Source organism: Herpailurus yagouaroundi, unplaced genomic scaffold (genome assembly GCF_014898765.1).
Source record: "Herpailurus yagouaroundi ecotype Mexico unplaced genomic scaffold, PumYag 142, whole genome shotgun sequence".
Classification (NCBI taxonomy): Eukaryota; Metazoa; Chordata; class Mammalia; order Carnivora; family Felidae; genus Herpailurus; species Herpailurus yagouaroundi.
Genome location: NW_024412397.1, coordinates 14,498,755 through 14,521,288, shown reverse-complemented (window position 1 = coordinate 14,521,288; position 22,534 = coordinate 14,498,755). Strand labels below are relative to the sequence as shown.

The 22,534-nt window shown below is 49.7% G+C and overlaps 1 protein-coding gene and 1 pseudogene across 1 annotated transcript in view; one reads left to right on the top strand and one right to left on the bottom strand.

Annotated features, from left to right (window-relative positions):
• The window catches only part of LOC121032690 (heterogeneous nuclear ribonucleoprotein A1-like), a 3,162-nt pseudogene extending 2,742 nt beyond the window's left edge, over positions 1-420 (bottom strand).
• Positions 421-876: 456 nt separating this feature from the next.
• Positions 877-22,534, top strand: part of TNFRSF11A (TNF receptor superfamily member 11a) — a 54,588-nt gene continuing 32,930 nt past the window's right edge. The window contains exons 1-4 of the mRNA XM_040478482.1: positions 877-1,149; positions 1,248-1,457; positions 12,058-12,135; positions 18,884-18,940. Coding sequence (XP_040334416.1) covers positions 877-1,149; positions 1,248-1,457; positions 12,058-12,135; positions 18,884-18,940 — 618 coding nt within the window. The remainder of the gene's footprint in view (positions 1,150-1,247; positions 1,458-12,057; positions 12,136-18,883; positions 18,941-22,534) is intronic.

Below are 22,534 nucleotides of genomic sequence, written 5' to 3'. Positions count from 1 at the left end.
CTCGGCCGTCTGCAGGTAAGCGAGCCGCCCGGCCGCTCCCGCTCCCCGCGCACCCGGTTCCCGCGCGCGACGCCTCCTCGGGAGCCCGGGGAGGAACCCGGACGCGCGGGCTGCGAGACGTCCTGGGACCTGGACGGAGAAGCGGGAGACGGCGGAAAGGCGAGGCGCTTCCGCGGGTGGGACGGCGGAGGGAGGGGAAGGGCGAGTGCAGAGATCTTGGGGCGCAGAACGCGGACTTGCGGGACCCCGCCACCCGCGCACGGGCTCCCAGAAGTCCACGTAGGGGCAGCCTTTGAGGTCAGTGATTGCCCAGACATTTCCGGAGCGCCAAGTTGGCGCGCAGGGTAGCTTCTGTGCAGACGCGGCCCCTGTCCCCCTGCGAACGGAGTGGGCGAGGGGAGAACTCAGAGCCGCACGCATGCCCACGCCGGGTACCCGCTCCTGAATGCGAGTTCTCCTCCCAGGCCACTTTGAGTCCCTCGGGACGCTAGGCCATCCCCTCTGCCTGGCTTCGCACCCTCTCCCCACCTCGGTTTCCTTGGTCATCCGAAGATCAGTGCTCTTCGCCTCACGGGGACGTCCAGAGCGCGCAGTGAAAGCGAATTTGGCAGTTTCTGCAGAAAAGCCGACATAAGATTTCCTTTTTATGCTCCCTTATTTATTACGTCTCGTGCTCCCCTCCGACCCTCCCCGCTGACAGCTTAAGGGCCACCAGGTCGGGTTCTGGCTCCGAATGACCGGAGAATCACTTGTCCTCCGAAGCGCTTTGATGATGTTAGGACAGAATACTGTTTGCATTTGGAGGAACCGAGGCACACGGGGTGCCGCAAGCCTGCCGGGGAGCCCCAGGCTGAGGCCTGTTGCGCAGGAGTTGGGATGGCGGTGGCCATCCTCTCTGGTGCCGGCCCTCCTGGGGCTCCCCAGCCCGGGATGCACCTGGGGCTCCCCACGGGGGCCTTGGGCCCTTGCCCTGGGAGGGCCTCCCGGCTTCAGCGTGAAGAGTGCGCGGTGCGGGGTCCTCGCCGCCTGGTTTGGCCAGAGATTTCTTCCCCACCCCACCCAGGACGGTTGCGGATAAAGCTGGTTACTGATTTTCTGCCCTCCTGGTGGAGAGCTATCTGGTGCGGCAAACCCAGCACCACAAATGCTGTAAAAACCTTGCGTAGTTGGAAGTGCCTCGGAGGGAAGGGTAAATGGCAGTGGTTTTCTTGGTTTGGGCAGTTTCAGATTTCCCTTCTCTGTTACAGTTGGCCGAGGCTGTTCTGTTAACATGGGTCTGCAGAAAGGCCCAGAACCCTGCGGAGACAGGCCAGCCGCTTGTAGAGCCGTGTTCGGGGCCAGAGAAGGTGGGGCGGGGGAGCCAGCCTAGGGGGAAAGCCTTGACAAAAATAACAGGAGTGTGCTGTAGGCTGGAGCAGACGACGCTCATGAAGGTTCATTCCACTTCGTTCCGGCGGGTATGGGTCTCAGGATAGTTGAGGGAAAAGAAGGCGGAAAAACCTAATGGAATTTTTTCATTTTAAGCACGTCAGGCGTTGCTTAATGAAGTGCTCAACAGGTTGGACAGGGTGCTACCTTACTTGAACCAAAGGACCAGGGCTCCAGTGAACAGTTAGCCACCTGAGAAAAACCTGTGCAGTTTCAAAAAAGCATCTCACGGGGCGCCTGGGTGGCTCAGTTGGTTAAGCATCTGATATTGGCCTAGATCATGATCTCCCGGTTCCTGAGTTCGAGCCCTGAGTCTGGGCCACTGTGCTGACAGCTCAGAGCCTGGAGCCTGTTTCTGATTCTGTGTGTGTCTCTCTCTCTGCCCCTCCCCTGCTCACACTCTGTCTCTGTCTCTCTCTCTCTCTCTCTCCCCTAAAACTAAATAAACACTTAAAAATTAAAAAAGCATCTCACACTACTATTGCAAAATCTGTATACGTACGTATATTCGTAAAACGCAGTAGGTTCCAATACGAACAACAAATGCTGTCAAAACAAAATTATTTTTCAGAGATAGCTTTCGACGGGTGCTATTTCCCCTCCCTTTCCCTTTTGGCCACTTGAATCCTGTGCAGTTTTTAATCACGTCTAAACAGGAAACAAATGACACTGAGACAGTTGTAATCAAATGAGAGAGGTCTGTGCCAGTCTCGCCAGTGGAGATCCATGAACTCTGACAGCCGAAGGTAGCTGCTGTGCTGCTGTGTCCTCCCCAGGCGAGAATGTGGTATGTTCACTTGTGGTGTGTGGTGTTTTGTGTAATGACTGCTTCTTTGGCCAACCTATTCTATTCGTTCAAAGCCAGGAATTGTATTGGCGATCCGTGGAGGTTGGTTATCACATCCTGGGCGAGGCTTGAAGAACTCCTTAGTGAGAGGCAAGGGGTATTGGCTTTGTAAATCGCTGGCAAAACCAGCTTCTAGGGAGCGCTTTTTGTACAAGTATTTATTTTCATTTACATTATGCTACACAGATGTATTTATTTAAAAAAAATTTTTTTTAACGTTTATTTATTTTTGAGACAGAGAGAGACAGAGCATGAGCAGGGGAGGGGCAGAGAGAGAGGGAGACACAGAATCTGAAACAGGCTCCAGGCTCTGAGCTGTCAGCACAGAGCCCGACGCAGGGCCCGAACTCACGGACCGCAAGATCATGACCTGAGCCGAAGTCGGACGCTTAACCGACTGAGCCACCCAGGCGCCCCTGCTACACAGCTTTAAATGTACCTGGAAGGCTGACAGTTTTGCCCTTTAAAACATTTCTGTGATTATCTCTCTGTCTGCCTATATTTGTGAGGGAATTTGTTTTCAGACATAAGAAGAGTATTTGCCCACAGATAAATCCTTTTGTGTGTTTATGTTGATAGTTCCACTGTTTATTCCAAGTAAGGAAATACAGAAACTCCCTGTTTTGGGTGCCTGGGTGGCTCAGTCGGTGTAAGTGTCCAACTTCTGCTCAGGTTCTGATCTCGCTGTTCGTGGGTTCAAGCCCTGCATGGGGCTCTGTGCTGATAGCTCAGAGCCTGGAGCCTGCTTCGGAGGTGGAGGGAAGAACTGAACAAGTAGAACTCGAGCGATCAGGGTGGGCTTTGGAGGAAGGGGATTCTGCCATGGTCATTGCAGCATGGGTAGGAAACGAAGGGTCAGATTCCAAGAGGCAGCTGGGGAAGGAGAACTTTCTAGTGGAGAGAATGGCATGGCTGATTCAGGCCTAAAGGAATCTTAGGGAAAAACAAACAGACAGACAAACAAACAAAACATACCACTTTTTTTTTTTTTTTTAATGACTTTACAGATGGTACAAAGCACTTAATTCAGGAAAGCCAACAGCAGACAGGACGTGAAACATTTATTATAGTTTTTGAGATAACTCTTGTATGGCTCCTGGTGAGGTGGTAAGGTAGACTGATCAGAAGCAGATAAGCCACAGGGCCCTGGGAAAGCCTGTGGGGAGACCCCACGGAGGAAATCCCCTCGAGTGGAGCTCTGTGTTGTAGGATAGACACCTGCCTGGCTGTCTTCCTGGCCCCCTCCCATCCTGGAGGGAGGCCTCGGCTCTATTGCAATACTTTGTTTGGAGAAGCACACCCTTGTGGATCCGTGGTCGTTAGTTCGTTTTGTTGATAGCCAGGGTTTCAAATGTCTCCCCTGCTGTTTCCTTCCCGCTGTTTCCCCCAAAGCGACACATTTGTAATATAAACACATTCTCTGGGTTGATAAGGAAATATGAGCTCGCTTTTTCAGTTATCTACCAGCGATTCTTACACCAGGAAAACTGAAACAATAAAGGTGTATCTTTGAAGGTCAATAAATCAGTGTTTTATGAGGCCATGGAAAGGGGACTTCCAAACCCAGGCCTCCTTTGCGGAGAGGGTTGTGTGTAAGCAGGCGCCGTGTGAACTTTATCTGCCATGTCAGTGTTAAAATTTCCCTCACTGTATTTTCCTATTTTTGAAGTACATGGGAAAAAAAATATCAGTGTTTTTTCCCCACACGACGTGTGCAACGGGCTAAGAATTTTGTCTAGGCCGTTCTTGTGTTGGTTTGTTTTTGGCTTGGTGTGTTTTTTGTTTTTGTTTCGCTGAGATGGGTCTGCACCCTGGTCATCAGCTTTACAGGTGATTCGCCCACAAGGGCACCTACCGTCCCGGCCAGGTGGCCGCCCTGTGTCCCTGCAGCATCCTGAGCCCCACCCACAAGGGGAGCACCCCCGCCTGAGCACACAGCAGCCTGACCTCACCTCGGAGCACCCCGAGCTGGCCTGGGTAGCATTCTGCCCGGCAGGTGATTTTCCTTCCCAGCACTCCTCCTGGTTGGTGGGAAGTCATCCACTTTCTCTTTGTGTTTCCCTCTGCTTGCAGGGAGTGGGCTTCCTATAGGATCTCCTGCTAGACACTCATTTCATCCTTTCTACCCCAAAACCCTGAGCCCAAAGAAACCCAGACTGAGACGGCCGGCTTCAGCAAAACAGAAGACCTGGTCCGTCTGAAGTTCTTAGTGAGCTTTTGAGGTTGAGCCCCGAGTGGGCGGTGAGTCGGATTACACACAGCCCCATGTCTCTGTCCTCATTCTGAGAGACGCTGTCAGCCTGTTTCCTGCCAGAGAGACCGACGTGCCCAAGCGCCCCTGGCAGGCTTCCCCTCCGTCTCCGAAGTCAAGGGGTGGCACCCCCATCCGCAGTTTGAAGCACATTCTTTGTGGATGTGTGCTGATGATTTGATACCTGTATTTGTTTTGTGGGCCCCTCCTCTTCCAGCCTTTGATGTCTGTGGGCTCCCACATTCAGGACAGGGAACTCACTCGTGAGCAAGAGTACTCATTTATTTCAACAAAGTGAGCCCGTGCTTACCGCGTGTGGGACACCCCACAGCAGGCTGAGGGGACAGAGACCCCCCCCCCACCAGCCCCTGTCTTCGGGAGGCGCACTGACGTTTAGGATACCATACAGGAGGAGACCGGTTTCCTGGGAGCATTTTCCACGTGTGGTGGGCGCCCAGGACGAGGAGTGCTTTAACCTGCTTGAAAGAGTCTCTCCTTCCTTTCCTCCCAGTTTGTCCAAAGCCCAGAAGGAGGGACAAGAGGGCGGCGTCTGGGCTGGGGACCCACAGGTGGCTGGGGCCAGGAGGTATGACTGCCGTGTTTTCAGGGAACTCGTAAAAGGATGGCTTTCCTGGATTTCCAAGGGCACGTGGTGGGGGAGGGCAGCACGAGCACTCAGGGGCCTTGAGGCCTGCAAAATAGTTTAGATGCTATCTTGCTGCATTGTGGGCTGGGAGGGTCATGATCAGATGCGTGCCTTATGGGGAAGGGTGTGTGTTGGGTGGGGGGGGGGGCAGTAAGGAGGCCACTGCCCTGGTTTCGGGAAGAGCTAGCAAAGGCTTGAATCAGGTCGGTGTAGTGGCGAGAAAAAGGAGAAGCCAAGGGCAGGAGTGATTTCAGAGCCAGCGGAGTTGTGCTAGGTGCCCACAATACAGGGGCAAAGGATGTGGTCGGACCTATTACTTAAAAAAACCAAAACCAAAACAAAACAAAACCCAAGGTGATAGATGTCAGAATAGAATAGCTGACCACTTGGATGGTGTTTCTCACGGCTTATGAAGGAAACTTCTGTCTCAGGTTCAACTAAAGGATTTTTTTCACCCCCTAAACAAGCAATAAAAGAGGGTGAATTTTAGGCTATTGAATCCCAGCTGCTCTGGATTATTTTATCGTGAGGAGGAGCCAAAGTTCTTCACACCCCATACAGGTAAACAAGCCAAGAGCGCCCAAGGCACCAGGATCCACAGGAAATCTGTGTGCTCCGGAATTTAGAACCATATCCTGTCCTAAAGGTGTCTTTGAACCAGAAGTTCAGGATGTAGGCAAATCTAAAACTCAGGACTGAAGAGAGATAAGCAGCCAGGGATCCCAGAGGGTCCATCATTGAAGCAGGTGCCACCTGACCCGCGGTCTTCCCACACTGGCCTCAAATATGTCACCTGCCCCCAGACAGAAGCAGTGTTTACCTTGGACCTATGGCTTAGCAAACACTTCTCGCTTGCACAAAACACAGTTTCCTGGTGGCTTGCTAGTGCCTAAGAGGAATGTTTCCCTTTCTCTCTGCTCAGCTCCCTCCTGCCCACCCCCCCCCCCCAAAATCTAGCAGAGCAGGTGACGCAGAGGCCCGTCTGGCACAAGCAGAGTCCAAAAGCTGCCAGGTTTCCAAGTGGAAGGAAGAACCGACGGCAAAAACTAGCCTTCCAGTTATTACGTTTCCTGTGCGCTGTTGAGAGTGCAAGAGCCACTTCCTCCAGCTACCAGAAATTTGAAGACTTTCCATTAAAAATGAGGAAGAGGGGCGCCTGGGTGGCGCAGTCGGTTAAGCGTCTGACTTCAGCTCAGGTCACGATCTCGCGGTCCGTGAGTTCGAGCCCCGCGTCGGGCTCTGGGCTGATGGCTCGGAGCCTGGAGCCTGTTTCCGATTCTGTGTCTCCCTCTCTCTCTGCCCCTCCCCCGTTCATGCTCTGTCTCTCTCTGTCCCAAAAATAAATAAACGTTGAAAAAAAAAAATTAAAAAAAAAATTAAAAAAAAAATTAAAAATGAGGAAGAAAAACCCTCTAACTTTTCGTGAATGCGATGGTTAAACCTGGCAAGTGGGGAGAGAGGACTGTGGTATTGCATAAATCCCAGGAAACACCACAGTGTTTGCACGTGTGGGTTCTCATGACATCCCCAAATGCAAAAAGGAACCGCTTCCCTAAGGTACTGATTAAAAAAAAAAAAAAAAAAATGTTACTCTTTGTCACGTGTATCCTTACAAAAGCAAAAGCGTATCCTTAAGTAGCACAGACAGCTGCCAGACCCGTATCCAGTTAAAGGAAATCTGTAAAGAGCCCTTCCCTCCTGTCAACTTTGTACCCAAGATACAAAGGCGGGATCCGTATGAAATGTTTTATGGTCATGGAGAACCTCTTCCATTGGAAAGCATAGTAGAGATTCACGTCTGCCTCTGCTACCCCAGTTAATAATTCCCAATATCAGGAACTTCCCTGTAGCAGACCTAAATCTAATATGTCACAATTTGACCCCATTTCCTCAAATTTGTTCTTTCATAGGGGTAAAGATCAGTTGGTCAGTGTTCTTTATTTTCATGTTTCCATTGTTGAAGATTGTTACCCGCAACTTCCCTCTGCCCAGAGTTATTCATGCTGGTTCCTTTAACCTCTCTGTCAGCCTTTTTTCCTTTCAATTCAGTGGATCCTGATTTTGTACGTACTGGCAAAAACCACAAACGAACAAGAGGCCAGAAGACCCCGTCAGACTTCTGCCACACCGCCTGTGACCAGGAAGGCTCCCCGTCTAGTAGGGAAGATAAGACAGTCTGGCACCCCCTTGGAGCCACGAGGGTCTAAAGGTCTACCAAAGAGGAAGGGCGAGATGTCCATGGGCACAGGGCGGGTGGGGCGGAGGGAGCCGAGTGGAGAGCCGAGCAGGTGCTGCATGACCTGGTCCTGGAAAGGCAGAGATGACTCCGAGGGCAGACAGCAGGGGAAGGGGCAGCAGTGGGGACGAGCAGAGCAAACCTGGAAAAATTGAATCCAGTCCTGACGTCTGGAGTCCAGGGCTGGCCGGAGACACCAGGAAAGGATAAGACCACCTTGGGGGGGGGGGGGGAGGGGGTGTGTGCTTTGGTTAGTCATGAAGGGCTGTGTGCACAAACGTCAGGAGCTGGGACGCTGCCCTGTGGAGAGTGTGGCCCCTGGACCCAGCATCTGCACTACCTGGGAACTTGATTAGAAATGCACATCCTCGGGGCGCCTGGGTGGCTCAGTCGGTTGAGCATCCGACTTTGGCTCAGGTCATGATCTCATGGTCTGTGAGTTCGAGCCCCGCGTCGGGCTCTGTGCTGATGGCTCAGAGCCTGGAGCCTGTTTCGGATTCTGTGTCTCCCTCTCTCTCTGACCCTCCCCCGTTCATGCTCTGTCTCTCTCTGTCTCAAAAATAAATACACATTAAAAAAAAAAAAAAAAAGAAATGCACATCCTCAGGCCCTACCCGGTGTCTACGGAGTCGGAAATTCTGGAGGTAGGGCCCAGCAATCCAGTTTAATAACTTCCCCAGGGCATTCCGATGGCAGCGTAAGGTTGAGAACCGCTGTTAACAGACCAGGGGATGCAGTAAAAAGGTTTTGAGCTCGGCTCTAAATTCATAGTTTGTGACCGAGTACGTTAAAAACACCTGCCATTTGTTGAATCCCTCTTGTGAGCTGGGGATGGGATGCCTCTTGTGAGACAGGTGCTGGGTGCTTTACATAGATTATCTCTCTTGCTTTTTTTTTTTAATGTTTATTTATTGATTTTTGAGAGAGTGAGAGAGAGCAGGGGAGGGACAGAGAGAGAAAGAGAGGATAGGATCCCAAATAGACTCCACGCTCAGCCAAGAGCCTGACACGGGGATCGAGCCTACGAGCCGTGAGATCATGACCTGAGCCGAAATCAAGAGTGGACGCTTCACCGACTGAGCCACCCAGGCGCCCTTAGATTATCTCTAATCCTCAGTCCACTTTGGCCAGGACGGTGGGAAAAATGAGGCCCAGAGAGGCCCAAGTGGCACAGTTCATTAGTGTTGGTGCTGGAGCTCCTCCTAAGAGTCCTCTCCAAGGGCATGGCCTTACCCCCTCCGGGGAGCTGCTCGTACAGTCTGCATGGCAGGGTGGGGACCAGAGCAAGGCGGTTTAGGAGTGGGGGCGGGGGGTGGGGACAGAAGCAAGCTTTTTAGTGTATCAGAAATCCTGTAACCAGACTGCAGTTGTGATCAAGGGTGCACGCTCATGTGGGCTTTCTCTTACTGTTATTATGCAAAAAGAAAAATGCTGTGACTTTAAGGCCAGTAAAGTTTAAACAGGCACCCGGAGCACATAGCGCAGGGTCTGTGGGCCAGTGATCCCTGACTCAGGAGGAGAAGAAATGTGATGTATTGAATCACCTCTGTCATTTCCTGAGGCAAAGGCATCTCTGCCTCCTCCGTGCTCCCCCAGCAGAAATAAGCTGTGGGATAGCCCTGCTCCTGCACCTGCTAGGACACCCCACGGTCCTGTGTGTGTCCCCCACCTCCCTGCCACCTGCTCGGCTCTATCCTGGTTGGGGTGGGGGTGGAGACAAGATGGGCTAAAGGTAGGTTAAATGTAGTTCTGTTATATTTTTTCAAAATTTTTTAATGTCTATTTATTTTTGAGAGAGACAGTGTGAGTGAGGGAGGGAGAGAGAGAGAGGGAGACACAGAATCGGAAGCAGGCTCCAGGCTCTGAGCTGTCAGCACACAGCCGGACGCGGGGCTTGAACTCCTGGACTGGACCGTGAGATCATGACCTGAGCCGAAGTCGGACGCTTAACCGACTGAACCACCCAGGCGCCCCAGTTCTGTTATATTTTTAAAGGCTCTGTATGTCTTAGTATTACTATGATTACAGTGAATTTGGGGACTCCTCTCTTGCCCCAAATTTGGATGTGTCTACCATGGCACAAGTCTAAATCCTTCCTATTCCCAACAATTGTTTTTCAGTGCCTTACAACTCACTGCACTAAGTAGTGGGAGAAAAGTTCCAAAAAGAAAGAGGGTCAGAACGCACATAGCCTCTGGTCATTGTCAGGGCTTGAGATTTCCCCTGGAGTGAGAGAGGGAGCCTCCAGTGGGGCTTGGGTGGGTAATAACACATATTACTAATGCACAATAGCAAGAAACCTAGAATCAGACCCCAAGCCTGTGACAATGGAGCGTAAGACACAGGGGCAATTAAATTCAGTGGGAACACAACCGGAATCGGTCTTAAATGTTAACCCATTCATTTCTAATAGTTACAAGGTTTAGAAACGTCTTTAATGAAATCATAAAAAAATTGCCCCCTTCCGATGAGCTCAGGTTTTCTATGGCCCACTTGGGGTCCCTGTGATCAGGCCGTTAAGGTCATACTTATGGGTAAGACTACAAATGAGCAAACCATCAGAATGTACAACTGATCGGTTGTCGCCTGAACTGTGCAGAGCAGTCCTCGCGGGCCTGGGAATGCAGAGGTGATGAGGTCCAGCTGCTCCGCCTGGGGAGCAAATCTCCAGTGACCTCACGGAGGGCTCTTCCGGGGTGAGAGGCACTCTGTTCCCGGGCGTTGGTGACGGGCAGGAGGCAGGAGCAGCTGTATGTGTGCGGGCTGAGCAGATCTGTGTTCTGTCCCTATTAGAAAAGAGAATTTGAGGGGCACCTGGGTGGTTCAGCTCGTTAAACGTCAGACTTCGGCTCAGGTCATGACCTCATGGTTCGTGGGTTCAAGCCCCACATTGGGCTCTGTGCTGACAGCTCAGAGCCCGGAGCCTGCTTTGGGTTCTGTGCGTCCCTTTTTCTCTGCCCCTCCCCTGCTCCCTCTCTCAAAAATAAGTAAACATTAAAAACAAATTAAAAAAAAAAAAAAAGGATTTGAGCCTGAGGTTTTGGGGTTTTGTTGGTTGTGTGTGTGTGTGTGTGTGTGTGTGTGTGAGAGAGAGAGAGAGAGAGAGAGAGAGAGAGAGAGTCAGTGGGAGGCGGGGCACGAGTGAGTACAGGGCAGAGAGAGAGAGAAGCTGGGCTCACCCAAAGTAGGGCTCTTGTTTTACGCAAGGCAGGACTCCCGCTCAGCCGATGTGGGACTCAAACTCATAAACCATGAGATCATAACCTAAGCTGAAGTCCGACGCTTAACGGACTGAGCCACCCAGGCGCCCTGGAGAAGAGATTTCTAATCTCATTTGCAACCCCCTCCCCCGCCCCCGTATCTCTAATTTTTGCCAAATTGGTGGAACCCTTCCAAGCCCAAGCTTGGGAGTTCAAATTTGATCCAGAACTAGTAGAAAACTGTATCTTCTGTAAAGGGAAGTTATGAGATCACAATGGTCCTCCAGGTAAAGTATTCAATTTAACAGACTTTGAGCATTTGCTACACGCCTAGCGCTGGTCCAGCCTGCTCACCACTAACCGTCCAGCAGGCTCCTGCATAGACCTTGAGGATGCAGGACGTTAAGGAAAGTAAAGCCTCTCGCATAATACCTGGCACACACTAGGTGTTTTATAATGCCCAATTCTCCCTTCACTCCCATTCTGGATAAATGGCGTGTGTATCCAGCAATGGGAGAAGTGGTTCTCAACATCCATTACACAGACAGAAGGATCGTGCAGTGCTCGGGGAAGTGACAGTGCTCTGGCTCTGGGTCTGTAACGTAATCTCTGACCTCGCGACCCCAAGACCAGCGGCGATCACCTGGAAGCCTGTTAGAAATGCAGACTCTTGGGGCCTGCCCCAGACCTACTGAATCAGAAGCTGCGTTTTCATAAGACCTCCAGGTGATTCTGTGCACATTCGAGAAGCAGTGGACTTCACTCCGAGGGCCAGGGGCAGTTTCTCTGGCCGTTGTGGGGGCTAGTGACTTTATAAGCTTGATACATTCCCAGAGTGAAGGCAGGGCCCAGGAAGAGCCTTGGCCTCCAGCAGACCTGCAAATGCTCTTGGATTTTCAGGGGTCACTGCCTTTTAGTACAGGAAAGAAGAAAAAGTAGTTCTCATCTCATATGAATACAAGTTAAAAAAAAAAAAAGATTCAGGAAGGGCAAAAGGAAGGGAGGGAGGAAGGGAAGAAAGGAAAGAAAGAAGAAAGAGAAAAGGAAAGGAAAAGAAACAAAAAGAAAAGGAAAGAAGGAAGGAAAGAAAGACCTTAACTGGGAGAATAAAGGAGCATTCACTGGGGCCTGTTGGGTGATACCATAAGGAGTCAAAGCCATCCTAATTACTGTGTTTAGGAAACAAACCGTCCTGGCACTTTCCTTTCAAGTAGCCCACAGCTGCAAACTTGTCTCCCTCTTTATCTGTCTGGAAGACAAAGACACTTGCAATTAAGGTTTTGAAATGCAAGGTTATTTCTTCATTTTCCCCAGGGCCACATGTTTTCTTTTCAAGGAGCAGAGATAATGAATGTATTGTGAGGAAAGAAAGAAAGAGGGTGGAGCAAAAATCAATGCACCTTTGATAGGCCCCTTCTGAGTAAGTGCGGCCTCCTGGTTTTCCTTAAGGAGCACACCTGGAGCCAAGGTGGTCAGGGGAAGGTGCTGCGGGGTCCACACAAAGCAACTGCCAAGATCGCCCATCAGGTCAGTTCAAGGCTTGCTAAGTCAAAATGGCGTCAAGAGAGAAGTTACTTTTATTTATTTATTTTTGAGAGAGAGAGAGAGAGAGAGAGAGAGAGAGAGAGAGAGAGAGAGAGAATCCCAAGCAGACTCCTTGCTGTCAGCGCAGAGCCTGCTTCGGGGCTCAAACTCAGGACCCTTGAAGTCATGACCTGAACCGAAATCAAGAGTTGGACGCTTAGCTGACTGTGCCACCCAGGCTCCCGAGTCTATGTTTTTAAGGTGTTTTTTAATCAAACCTGACCTCAGTCAGATTTTTTTTCTGTGCGTAATATCTATTCCTAAAAAAAATCTTATGGCAAAATGTTTAAGATTGTAAACTTGATGTTATTTTATCACAATTAAAAATAAAAAAAAATTTTTTTTAACTCTTAGGGCAGATGATGGGGCGTCTGGGTGGCTCAGCCGGTTGAGCGTTCGACTCTTGGTTTCCGCTCAGGTCATGATCTCACAGTTCGTGGGTTCGAGCCCCACTTTGGGCTCTGCACTGACAGCTCCGAGTCTGGAGCCTGCTTGGGATTCTCTCTCTCTGCCCCTCCCCTGCTTGCTTGCTCTCAAAATAAATAAACTTAAAAAAATAAAAAATATCTAAACAGGGGCGCCTGGTGGCCCAGTTGGTTAAGTGTCCGACTTAAGCTTGGGTCATGATCTCATTGTTTATGGGTTCGAGCCCCACGTCGGGCTCTGTGCTGACCACTCAGAGCTTGGAGTCTGCTTCCGATTTTGTGTCTCCCTCTCTCTCTTTCTCTCTCTCTACCCCTCCCCGGCTCGCTTGCTTTCTCTCAAATATAAACATTAAAAAAATTTTTTTAATAAAATAAGTAAAATAGAACTATGGCAGATGTTGTAAGGCTGCCTACTAATGAAAATAGCATGAAGTGCTTATTATTTAACCTTTGATGGTGTTAAGTCAACGTCCCAGGTGAACCTAAAGTCAGCACCACACAGTCTGGGTGCTGCAGGGATGTACTAACTCACGATCCGGATGATTCTGGAATCAGTTGTGTGACTTCCTGTGCTATCCTCCCTCACTGCATTAGTCACATGGACCTTCCCGCTCTTCCTGATCAAGCCTTGCACACTCTCGGGCTTTTGCAAATGCTCCCTGCTCCTTACGTCCACCTGGGAATACTCCTCCTCCTGATACTTGCTGTGAACTTGGTTCGTTCCTTCACTTTATCCAGGTCTCCACTGAATGTCGTCTTACCAGAGGGTCCCCTTCTGAGCCCGTTATAGCTTACCCTGTTTTATTTCTTCCGTCACACCCATTACAACCAGATTTCACTTTATGTTTATTTATTGTCTTGTGTGGACTATAAGCAAGGACGCACTCTTTCTCCCCAGGACCTCCCTGCTCCCTCTTCTCTCTCCCTCCACCTGTCCAAGCACCTGCCTTCTTGTCACCCTGCTCTGTCTCTGCCCCTCACCTCTCCCTGCATGGCTTTGTGCGCCTCCCTCTGTGATTGCTTCCCAGTCCAAGAGCTGGGCCCACGTTCTCGCTCTTTCCCTGCCAGTGAGGGCCATATCCAGGCGCTTAATGGGACTTGGCTTTTTCCAATACATGCACCAGTTCCTGAACCGCTGTGTGGGTCTCTGTTACAGTCGTCTTTCCTCTCTGTCTGTGCCTGTATCCAGTGCTAAATGCTTTGAGAGGCCAGGGATGGTCTAATTTCTTTAGTCTGGCACCAAGCCAACCCCTTGCCCAAGTACGTGAGGGCTCAGTACAGACAGCTTTGAAAGTGTGATGATAGAGCTTTTAAAGAGATAGATGCTGCCTGTCATTAAACCCTAGACTGGAGCAGAATGTGTCTGCTGGTCATGAGCTTGATGAATGACAGGCAAAGGAGGGAGCGGCCTTAGTTTTTATTTGCACAGTGAGTAAATGAATCACAACCCCCTTTATGGAAGGTAGTCTGCACGTGGGGAGGGGGTTGATTTCCTATTTGTGATTTTCCGTGAGCCGGTAGGAGTTGACCAGCTGTGATGAATGCCCTTCGAGTTGGCGTTTTCCCTCCTCTTTGTCACTGGAAGCATATTCATTAAATGCATTTTAGAATGCCCCAGACCCTTCATCAGCAGGTCAGTTAGCAGAGTATTTGTGACCATCGTGACTTCCTTCACAATCTCTGAAACAAACTAGACACATTTTTTCCTGTTAATCAGAGACTACTTGAGCCTCGTTTATAGCAGGTGTTTTTTCTCTTTTAAAAATGTTTTAAAGTTTATTTGTGGAGGAATAGGTTCTACTTACATAAGTGGGTTCGAAAAAAGCTTAGGGTGGAAAGCCGCCACCGTGGGGCAATAGCACCCAAGGTGAGCTAGGGAGGTAGTGTAATGGGATCACGAGTAACTCGTTTCATCACCTGCAGAAAATTACTTAACATCTGACGCCAATCTGTTGCACTTTGATCACAAACTCCACTTGCCCCCAGACCCTTTGCTTCTTACACGCACAAATTAATGATTCTTGTCTGATTGTTTTCTCCACGTTCACGTGTGTAAGATCTGGTTTTCTTCACGTTCACCGCGTGGGTAATGTCTTGTGAGCTCGATAAATACGGAGACGAAAGCGTTGTCTGGGGTTCTGGTCTCCTCCTGGACGTTAGTCTTTTGTATTCAATTCTGCGTCCACTCTCTTGCTGGACAGAACCCAAACTCGTAGTCTGTGACATTCATTCATTCATTCATTCATTCATTCATTCATTCATTTATTTATTTATTTAAAGAGAGAGTATATGCAAGCGGGGGAGGGGCAGAGAGAGAAGGAGGGAGAGAAATCATTTATTGAGGGCGGAGGGAGAGAATTGATTGATTGATTGCAGAGAGAGAAGGAAAGAGAGAATCCCAGGCAGTTTCTGTGCTGTCAGTGCAGAACCCAACGTAGGGCTCAAAGCCACGAACCATGAGATCACGACCGGAGCCGAAACCAAGACCCGGACGCTTAACCAACTGAGCCACCCAGGTGCCCCAGTGGGTTATATTTTAAACACTCACGGTGTTTTCTGTTTAAACCCTCTGATTCTCTGAATCTACTTGCATTATGACTTGGGCCACATACCTGGCTGATTTAACGGTGTCTCCAAGTCCTTGGTGTGTGCCATAGCTCGGGGTCTCCCCAGCGAGGGGAGTATGCTAGGTGACCTCTTGGGAGCGTGGGGGATTCTCCAAAAGCCGCCCCTTTGTTCTCTGTGTGCTTTTACAACATGCGATCTTTATAGGTGCCTGTGTCCTGTTCTGAAGTATGAAATGTGAAGCTTTGGTTTGAACAAAAGAAAAAGGAGTCTGTTACTCTGCACACCTGTAGGCTTGAATTTCTATCAAGTTTATTTACAATGAAAACGTCTAGAAGGGCATTTGGTCAGAACTCAGTTATGTCCTAGTTAACAACAGTCACTGGCAGATACGATCTAGCAGCCGCTTTATCAGCAGACGCCCTGAGTAAACTGTCTCTGCCCTCACCCAAGAGTGGCTTATGTCACGGACTGAACCCCCAGACAGAAAACCACTGAAATGACTCTGACCGTTTGTCACGATTTCAATCCCATGAGAAAAGCACTTCTTTATGTGAAATCACACATGCTTTAAAAAAAATAAACCTCTTTGATGAAAAACACTCCTCCCCCCCACCCCGCCCCCAATCCCCAGAGCTAGGTTGGCCCCTAGCTGGCCAGAGCTAGGTTACAAGTGAACAGGGAAGGTGCACTCAGGGAAACTGTCAGGACCCCATAACTTTACTGCAGGTCCCCACTCTTTCTTTGCTATCCTTTTTCCCCTTTCCAGTGACAGTGTTTCCTTCACCCCCTCGGGGAATGATCTGATGTAAGTCATGTACGCTCACTAATCCTCAGGTGTGCGCGTGAGCATTTGCCCCCCACCATTGACCGCTGGCCAGGGGTCCACCACTGTGCTGAGTGCAAAATGCAGTTCCCTCACTTCATTCCCCCACAGCTTGCTAGAGAGGTCTTATAGCTTCAAAGTGAGGAAGCAGAGTCTCAGTTTTTATGAGTATTGCTGCTTGCCAGGACTACCTGATTTACGTGAATGGTCACATCTGATCCTCACTGCCCCATTTTACAGGTGAGAAGACTGAGGCCTTAGAATTGCCCTCTCCCTTGTCCTCCATTTGTAGAAACGGAGACGTCAGGCATTCGTCTATCCCAGCCAAACTGGAAGCTGAATTTGGAGGACTGGGGAGAAAAATCCTGCCCTGAAGTCCACTGCCCTAACCACCGTGCCGCCTGGCCAGGCCCTTCCTCCTGTTTCACCTCTTTCCAAGTTCTCCTGGCCCCTCCCTCTGTCCTGCTAAATTTCTGCATGCTGGCATGTCAGGCTTTGAGTTGGTCGTTCATTTTTCTTTTTTACTGTAGGGACCTATCTTATCAGACTTCTGAGCTACCAATGAGTCCTATGACATTTCCACTTCTAGTCATGAACTTGCAACCAAGAAGCGTGAGGGCAGGATGCTTTCTTTTTGTCACTAGACATGACTCAAGACTAAAGTAGAGACCGGCATCTGGAAGCTTCTGGAGGAGAGGAGCTAAGAAAGGAGCAAAGCTGAAAAGGTCCCCCAGAACATCTCGATTTGAAGGGGTTTTGACACACTAACTGGGGTGTCCGTGAGGGGAGACACTTGAGATCTCTCCGGCAGCCAACCCAGAAAAAAAGACCCTCAGCAGAATTTGCTGGGTCGCCCTGATCCCTGATCCGTTGAGCCTCATCTTTTGTTTGTTGTTCATTTGTTTCTCGAAACAAAGGCTTCAGAGACAGTTTCTTGGAGTGAGACAGTCCTAGTTCTGGGGGACACAGGTGACTAGTAATCTCTTTGTATTCTATTCTGAGTAGGAGCAATTTCAACAGTGACTTTCTTTTAGGATATTGTTTCTCAAGGACAGCAGGACTATTAAGTGAGGTGTAATTTTCACATTTCATAGTTTCTGTCTTAACACAAACCACATCTTTCAATTCGACTGTAACAGTCAGAAATTTGATACTATCTTGACTTAAATTATAACCAAATTTCTCAAATATAGTCACGGATGATATTTTATAAAATAAAATCTATGGAAAATCCCTTGTTTGTTTTTCTGGGTTGGGTTCTTTTCCTCTTGATTTGGCAGAAGGGGCCAAGCTTCTTTCTGCTTTGTTATATGTCAGTATGAATTTTCAGCAGAGCCAGCAAGTAATTTTAGTATCCATAATGACTTTCACTACAATTGGGTTGCTTAACAGCACAAAAAATAAATATTTAAGTCAACCTTCCCTACGGGATCTAAATATAGACCCACCGGTCTCTGTAGCTCCACTGGCAAAGATGTTATCTTTCCTCGGCTTAGGGTTTTTCAGAATTAGATCCAACGTGGCTTTGCATTGGGAGATAAATCCATGCAGCTTTATAAAGAGAAACTTGATGTCCAATTTATTATCTTCCTCGTGCCTCACAAAGCCTTGCTCCGGCTGTGGACACGCTTATTCCGGGCGAGTTCGTCATCTGTTAAAATAAACAGCCTGTGTGCCCTGAGAAAAAAATATACACACGACACAAAACATACAAGAGAGTAAAGCAACAGAAGGCCAGTAAGTTAAATGTATCGTCTCGCCATTTTAACTCCTCTTTCTAGGGCTTTCCAAGGAATCTATGTGGGGGGTGGGGGGTTGGCAAAGCATATTTGCTATAAACAGACTCCAGTGTTCCTTATCAATCTGGGGAAAGTCTTTAGAAAACAAAGGCTAGTTGATATAAACCTGTGGGTCAAACATCATTTTTGTAGTTTATTAAGAGCTATAGTAGAGGGGCGCCTGGCTGGCTCAGCGGGTTAAGCGTCCGACTTCGGCTCAGCTCACGGTGTCTCGGTTCCTGGTGCTTCGGCTCCTGTGTCTGCTTCTCTCTGCTCCTCCCCTGCTCACGCTCTGTCTCTCAAAAATAAATAAACATTTAAAAATATATATTTTAGGGGCGCCTGGGTGGCGCCGTCGGTTAAGCGTCCGACTTCAGCCAGGTCACGATCTCGCGGTCCGTGAGTTCGAGCCCCGCGTCGGGCTCTGGGCTGATGGCTCAGAGCCTGGAGCCTGTTTCCGATTCTGTGTCTCCCTCTCTCTCTGCCCCTCGCCCGTTCATGCTCTGTCTCTCTCTGTCCCAAAAATAAATAAACGTTGAAAAAAAAAATTTTAAAAAATAAATAAATAAATAAAAATAAAAATATATATTTTAAAAAAGAACTGTAGTAGAACCCTGTCGATACATGGCTTTTTTTTTTTTTTTTAATAAGACTTGTAAGTACCATCGTATTCCCCAAAACACAAATGCTGCTGACAGGCCTGACCCCAAGCTGGCCTCCAGGGCACCTGTTCTGTGGATGAGTGTCCCCAGTGGATCACAGGTCAGTTCTCCCTTCACACCTGCAAGGGGGATGCAGCAGGGGATGGGCGGTGCTGGCACCTGCCGGGAGAAGTGACAGGGAGACTTCCCCCAAAGCCTGTGGTTACTTTTGAGTTTTGTATCATGTCACTGTATTCTTTATTTAATAACTGGAAAGTCAAAAAGTGGTGCTGCTTTGTTTCATGAAAACAACTATGGCTCAAAAGCTCTATTGTTTCAGCAGGAAACAAGCCAATCATAAAGGAGTTCTGGAACAAAAAGATCTAGATAACTAACAGGTCGTGCGTGTCTCGATGCAGTTGCCAACGGCCTTTTGCTGTTGCATCTTGAGCAAAGAAAGGAGACTGCAGGGTTAACACATCACCCCTTCTGCTAACTTCCCCTACTCCCCAAGTGAGTGTGCTTTTGTAACATTTGAGCGGGAATGGCTTTTTATCAAATTCCTGCCTTACTAGGATCGCTACCAATAATAATAGCCACCTCACAACCACCGAGAGCTTGGCCTTGGAGGATGGAGGTAGGCCCAAATTCTGAGCAGCTGGAAGGGAAGGCCTGAGGACCAGCAGGGGCTCCAGGAGCCTGGGCGCTCACCCCAGCCTGGGTGCTGGTGAGACGGTAGACCTGAGAGCTATGATCTGTAGGAAGGGGGTGCCTGGGTGGCTCTGTTGGTTGGGCATCTGATCTTGATTTCAGCTCAGGTCATGATCTCCTGGTTTGTGGGATCGAGCCCCGTGTCAGCACAGAGCCTGCATGGGGATTCTCTCTCTCTCTCTCTCTCTCTCTCTCTCTCTCTCTCTCCCTCCCTCCCTCTCAAAAATAGATTAAAAAACACACACACACCTGCAATCCTTAGGCAAAAGGAGGGATCGGACTAAGAGAGACTGGGGGCCATCCATGCATTCACACCAAAAAATGGCTTTCAAAGGATGTACTTGGCAAGACATGCAGGCAGGAGGAGACCGGCATAAGAGAGCTCCGGGCATAAAGGAGAGGGGGCGCAGGCTAACTGGAGACCAAGCTAGGCGGGCAGGACTCAGGGACTTGGAAGCTGGGGGCACAGGCAGGTGGAGCGAGCCTGGCCTGCAGCATCGTGAGACAGGTCCCCAGGGGACCAGCAGAAGCAAGACAGGCCAGTGGATTTCCTAATAGTTACCAACCCAGGTACTGCAGCCGGGAGAACAGCCCTGGAGCCCGTCCTGGGAGTGGAGCACGGGATCCGAGCGAGGCCAACACACGGCCGGCTCCGCATGCTGCGTGTGAGGTCAGGGAGCCGCTCAGGCCTGTAGCAAGAGGGTTCGTCCTACAGCTGCATCTCTGCAAGTGGAGGCAAAGAAGGTTGGCAGAGAGAGCCAGGATGGAGGAGCAAAAAGGACAAAGGCATGGCTTGCCTTCTCCTGAGTGTGCAGGCACCCTAAAGAAGATTTTCCAGATTCTTTTTATTTACCTGCAAGCCATATTTCCTTACGTGTACGTATAGGTAGCCTTTTAGGTTGTATATATATTCCATTTTGAAGGTTTGAAGGCATCCTGCAGAGCATATAACGTGCCTAAAGAACCAAATGGCGTTGTAAGCTGTGCCTCGAATTAGATTAATGCCCTAATTGTCTGCCTCACCGTGGCAAATCTTCCGGTAGCAAAATTGTTGCCGCTGCTGCTTAAAAGATCTGTAATGCTATAGCTCTGTCAAGTAGATATGTCGGTTTGGGGGTGATGAAAATGTTCTAGAATTATATGGCCATGGTGGTTGCACCGCTTTGTGAGTATACTAAAACCCACTGAACTGTACCCTCTCAAGGGGTGAGTTTTATGTGAGTTATATATTGATTTTTAAAAAAGAAGACAACGTTCGGGTGTAAAGTCACAGTCAGCTTAGGAGAGAGAAATGAATTCGAAGGAATTGTCTGTTGAGGAGCTGGGACATCTGGTCACCTCTGGAATCAGTGACTTGGCCCTTTTTGCCAGAAGGTGTGAAATCCCTGGGCTCAAAAATGGATGGGCGGAGTGAGTGACAGCCACACCCCTGGATGGGCAAACAAATTGTCCACATGTTCACATCAGCTGGTGCTCAACAGGAACCAGGCTTTGGAACCCAGGACACAGCCTGACAGTGTGCTAAGCAGCTGCTTCAGGGGTAGACCTTTTACCAAATTCCCCTAAAAAGAACCTCTCTGTGGGTAACATAAAGCCTATGCTTATCTTCCAGAGACTGCTGCAGCTTTCGTCTGGGTCAGAAGCAATTGATAACCTTTACTGTCTGAAATGAGGCCTGACCACATGTTTCTCTTGTTTGCCTTTGTCATCAGTAAGGCAGGAGTGTTCGCATATCATCAGGCTCAGATGAGTCCTAGTTGGGAGAATTTGCATTGACCACATTCAGCTTTGCCGGGTCTCTCCTGCTCGTCTTCCACGTGCATCTGTTGCCTTGCCAGTCGCAGACCAGGGCTGCCTCCGGGGGAACGGATTCCTATTACAACAAAAAGAGAGAACGGAATGGAGGGATGGTTTCTGTTATGTCACCCTTCCTGGTTTCCACTGGGCTCGCTGCTCGGCCCTTAAGCCCTATCCCGCACCAGCTCGCGGGGAGCATCCAGCTTGCCGGGTCCCAAGTCCCCGGGAAGGGTTGTCTGGGCTTAGTCCAGATACAGCCTCCCTGGCACACGTGACCCCAGGAACACATTCAGCATTCTCACCGACCTCAAAGTAGCCCTCCCTGCCCCCTCCCTCCCGGAAGCCCTGTGCCTGGCCCGCGGGAGGCCGGAGAGGGCCACATTGGCTGCGTCCCCCAACCCCCACTCAGCTAGCCTCAGTTTTCTGGCTGTGGTGCTTTCTTCATAAAACTTCCTTCCATAACTGAGGTATTTTGAGAATGCTGGGCTTCTTCTAAGCTGTTATTTCCACACCTTCCAACCAGGCTCTTTAATATGCAGATGAAGCCCTCTGCGGGGGGGGGCTCAGTCATTGATGTCCCCCACCACTCTGCTGATGGCCTCCCTCGCCACCCTGACCCCATGCGCCATTTTAGGCCTCTGAACTGTTCTAAGTTCTCTCCCTTCCTCCCTCTCCCTACCTCCCCCTGCCAGTTCCTTTTCTCTCATCTGGCCCATCTCTACGCATCTTGTAAGACTGAGCTCACTTATCAGAGTCCTTAGGCCACCCTCCCTGGCCTTCTCAGGCTGAGGCAGCATCTGCCTCTGCGGGGGACGCACGCCGGTGTGTATAAGCCCCTTGAGGGCAGGGTTTGTAACTTCGGATCCCTGCGCCCCAGCAGGCGTGCAGCCTTTGGTGACTTTTGAGCCAAATCCAGCTGTTGTGCCACACCGTTCGGTTTCTGACCTGCCTGCCTGTCGACAGGACTGGTGGTGTTTCTTGCACACTGAGAAAGCTGATGCAGAAGGAGCTTTCCTGTGGCAAAGTGATAAGAATCTCTGAGTGATTGCAGGGGACTTGGCTTTTTGTTTTGTTTTACGTAGATGGGCAGATCTGGAAATTGTATCTAGAATTGTACAGAAAGGAAACAGAGGCTCAAAAAGCCTAAGCGGCCAGTTGCAGGGGGGGGGGGGGGGGATCCTCTCAGCCAGCAGGCCGCAGGACCCAGAGCTCCAACCCTGCAGTGTTCTTGTAACACGTTGTTGTCCCACTTTAAAAAATTCTCCGTGTGTTTCGATTCTAAGAGGTAAGCAGTATTAAACATCTTTTTTTTTTTTTTTTTTTACATTTTCTTTATTTTTGAGAGAGAGAGAGAGAGACACGGAGACAGAGAAGAGCACACGTGGGGGAGGGGCAGAGAGAGGGAGACACAGAATCCGAAGCAGGCTCCAGGCTCCGAGCTGTCAGCACAGAGCCCGACGCAGGGCTCGAACCCACGAACTGTGAGATCATGACCTGAGCCGAAGTCAGTTGCTTAACCAACTGAGCCACCCAGGTGCCCTTAAACATCTTTTAAAGCTCAGAGAATGTCTGGGCTGCCTGGGTGGCTCAGTCGGTTAG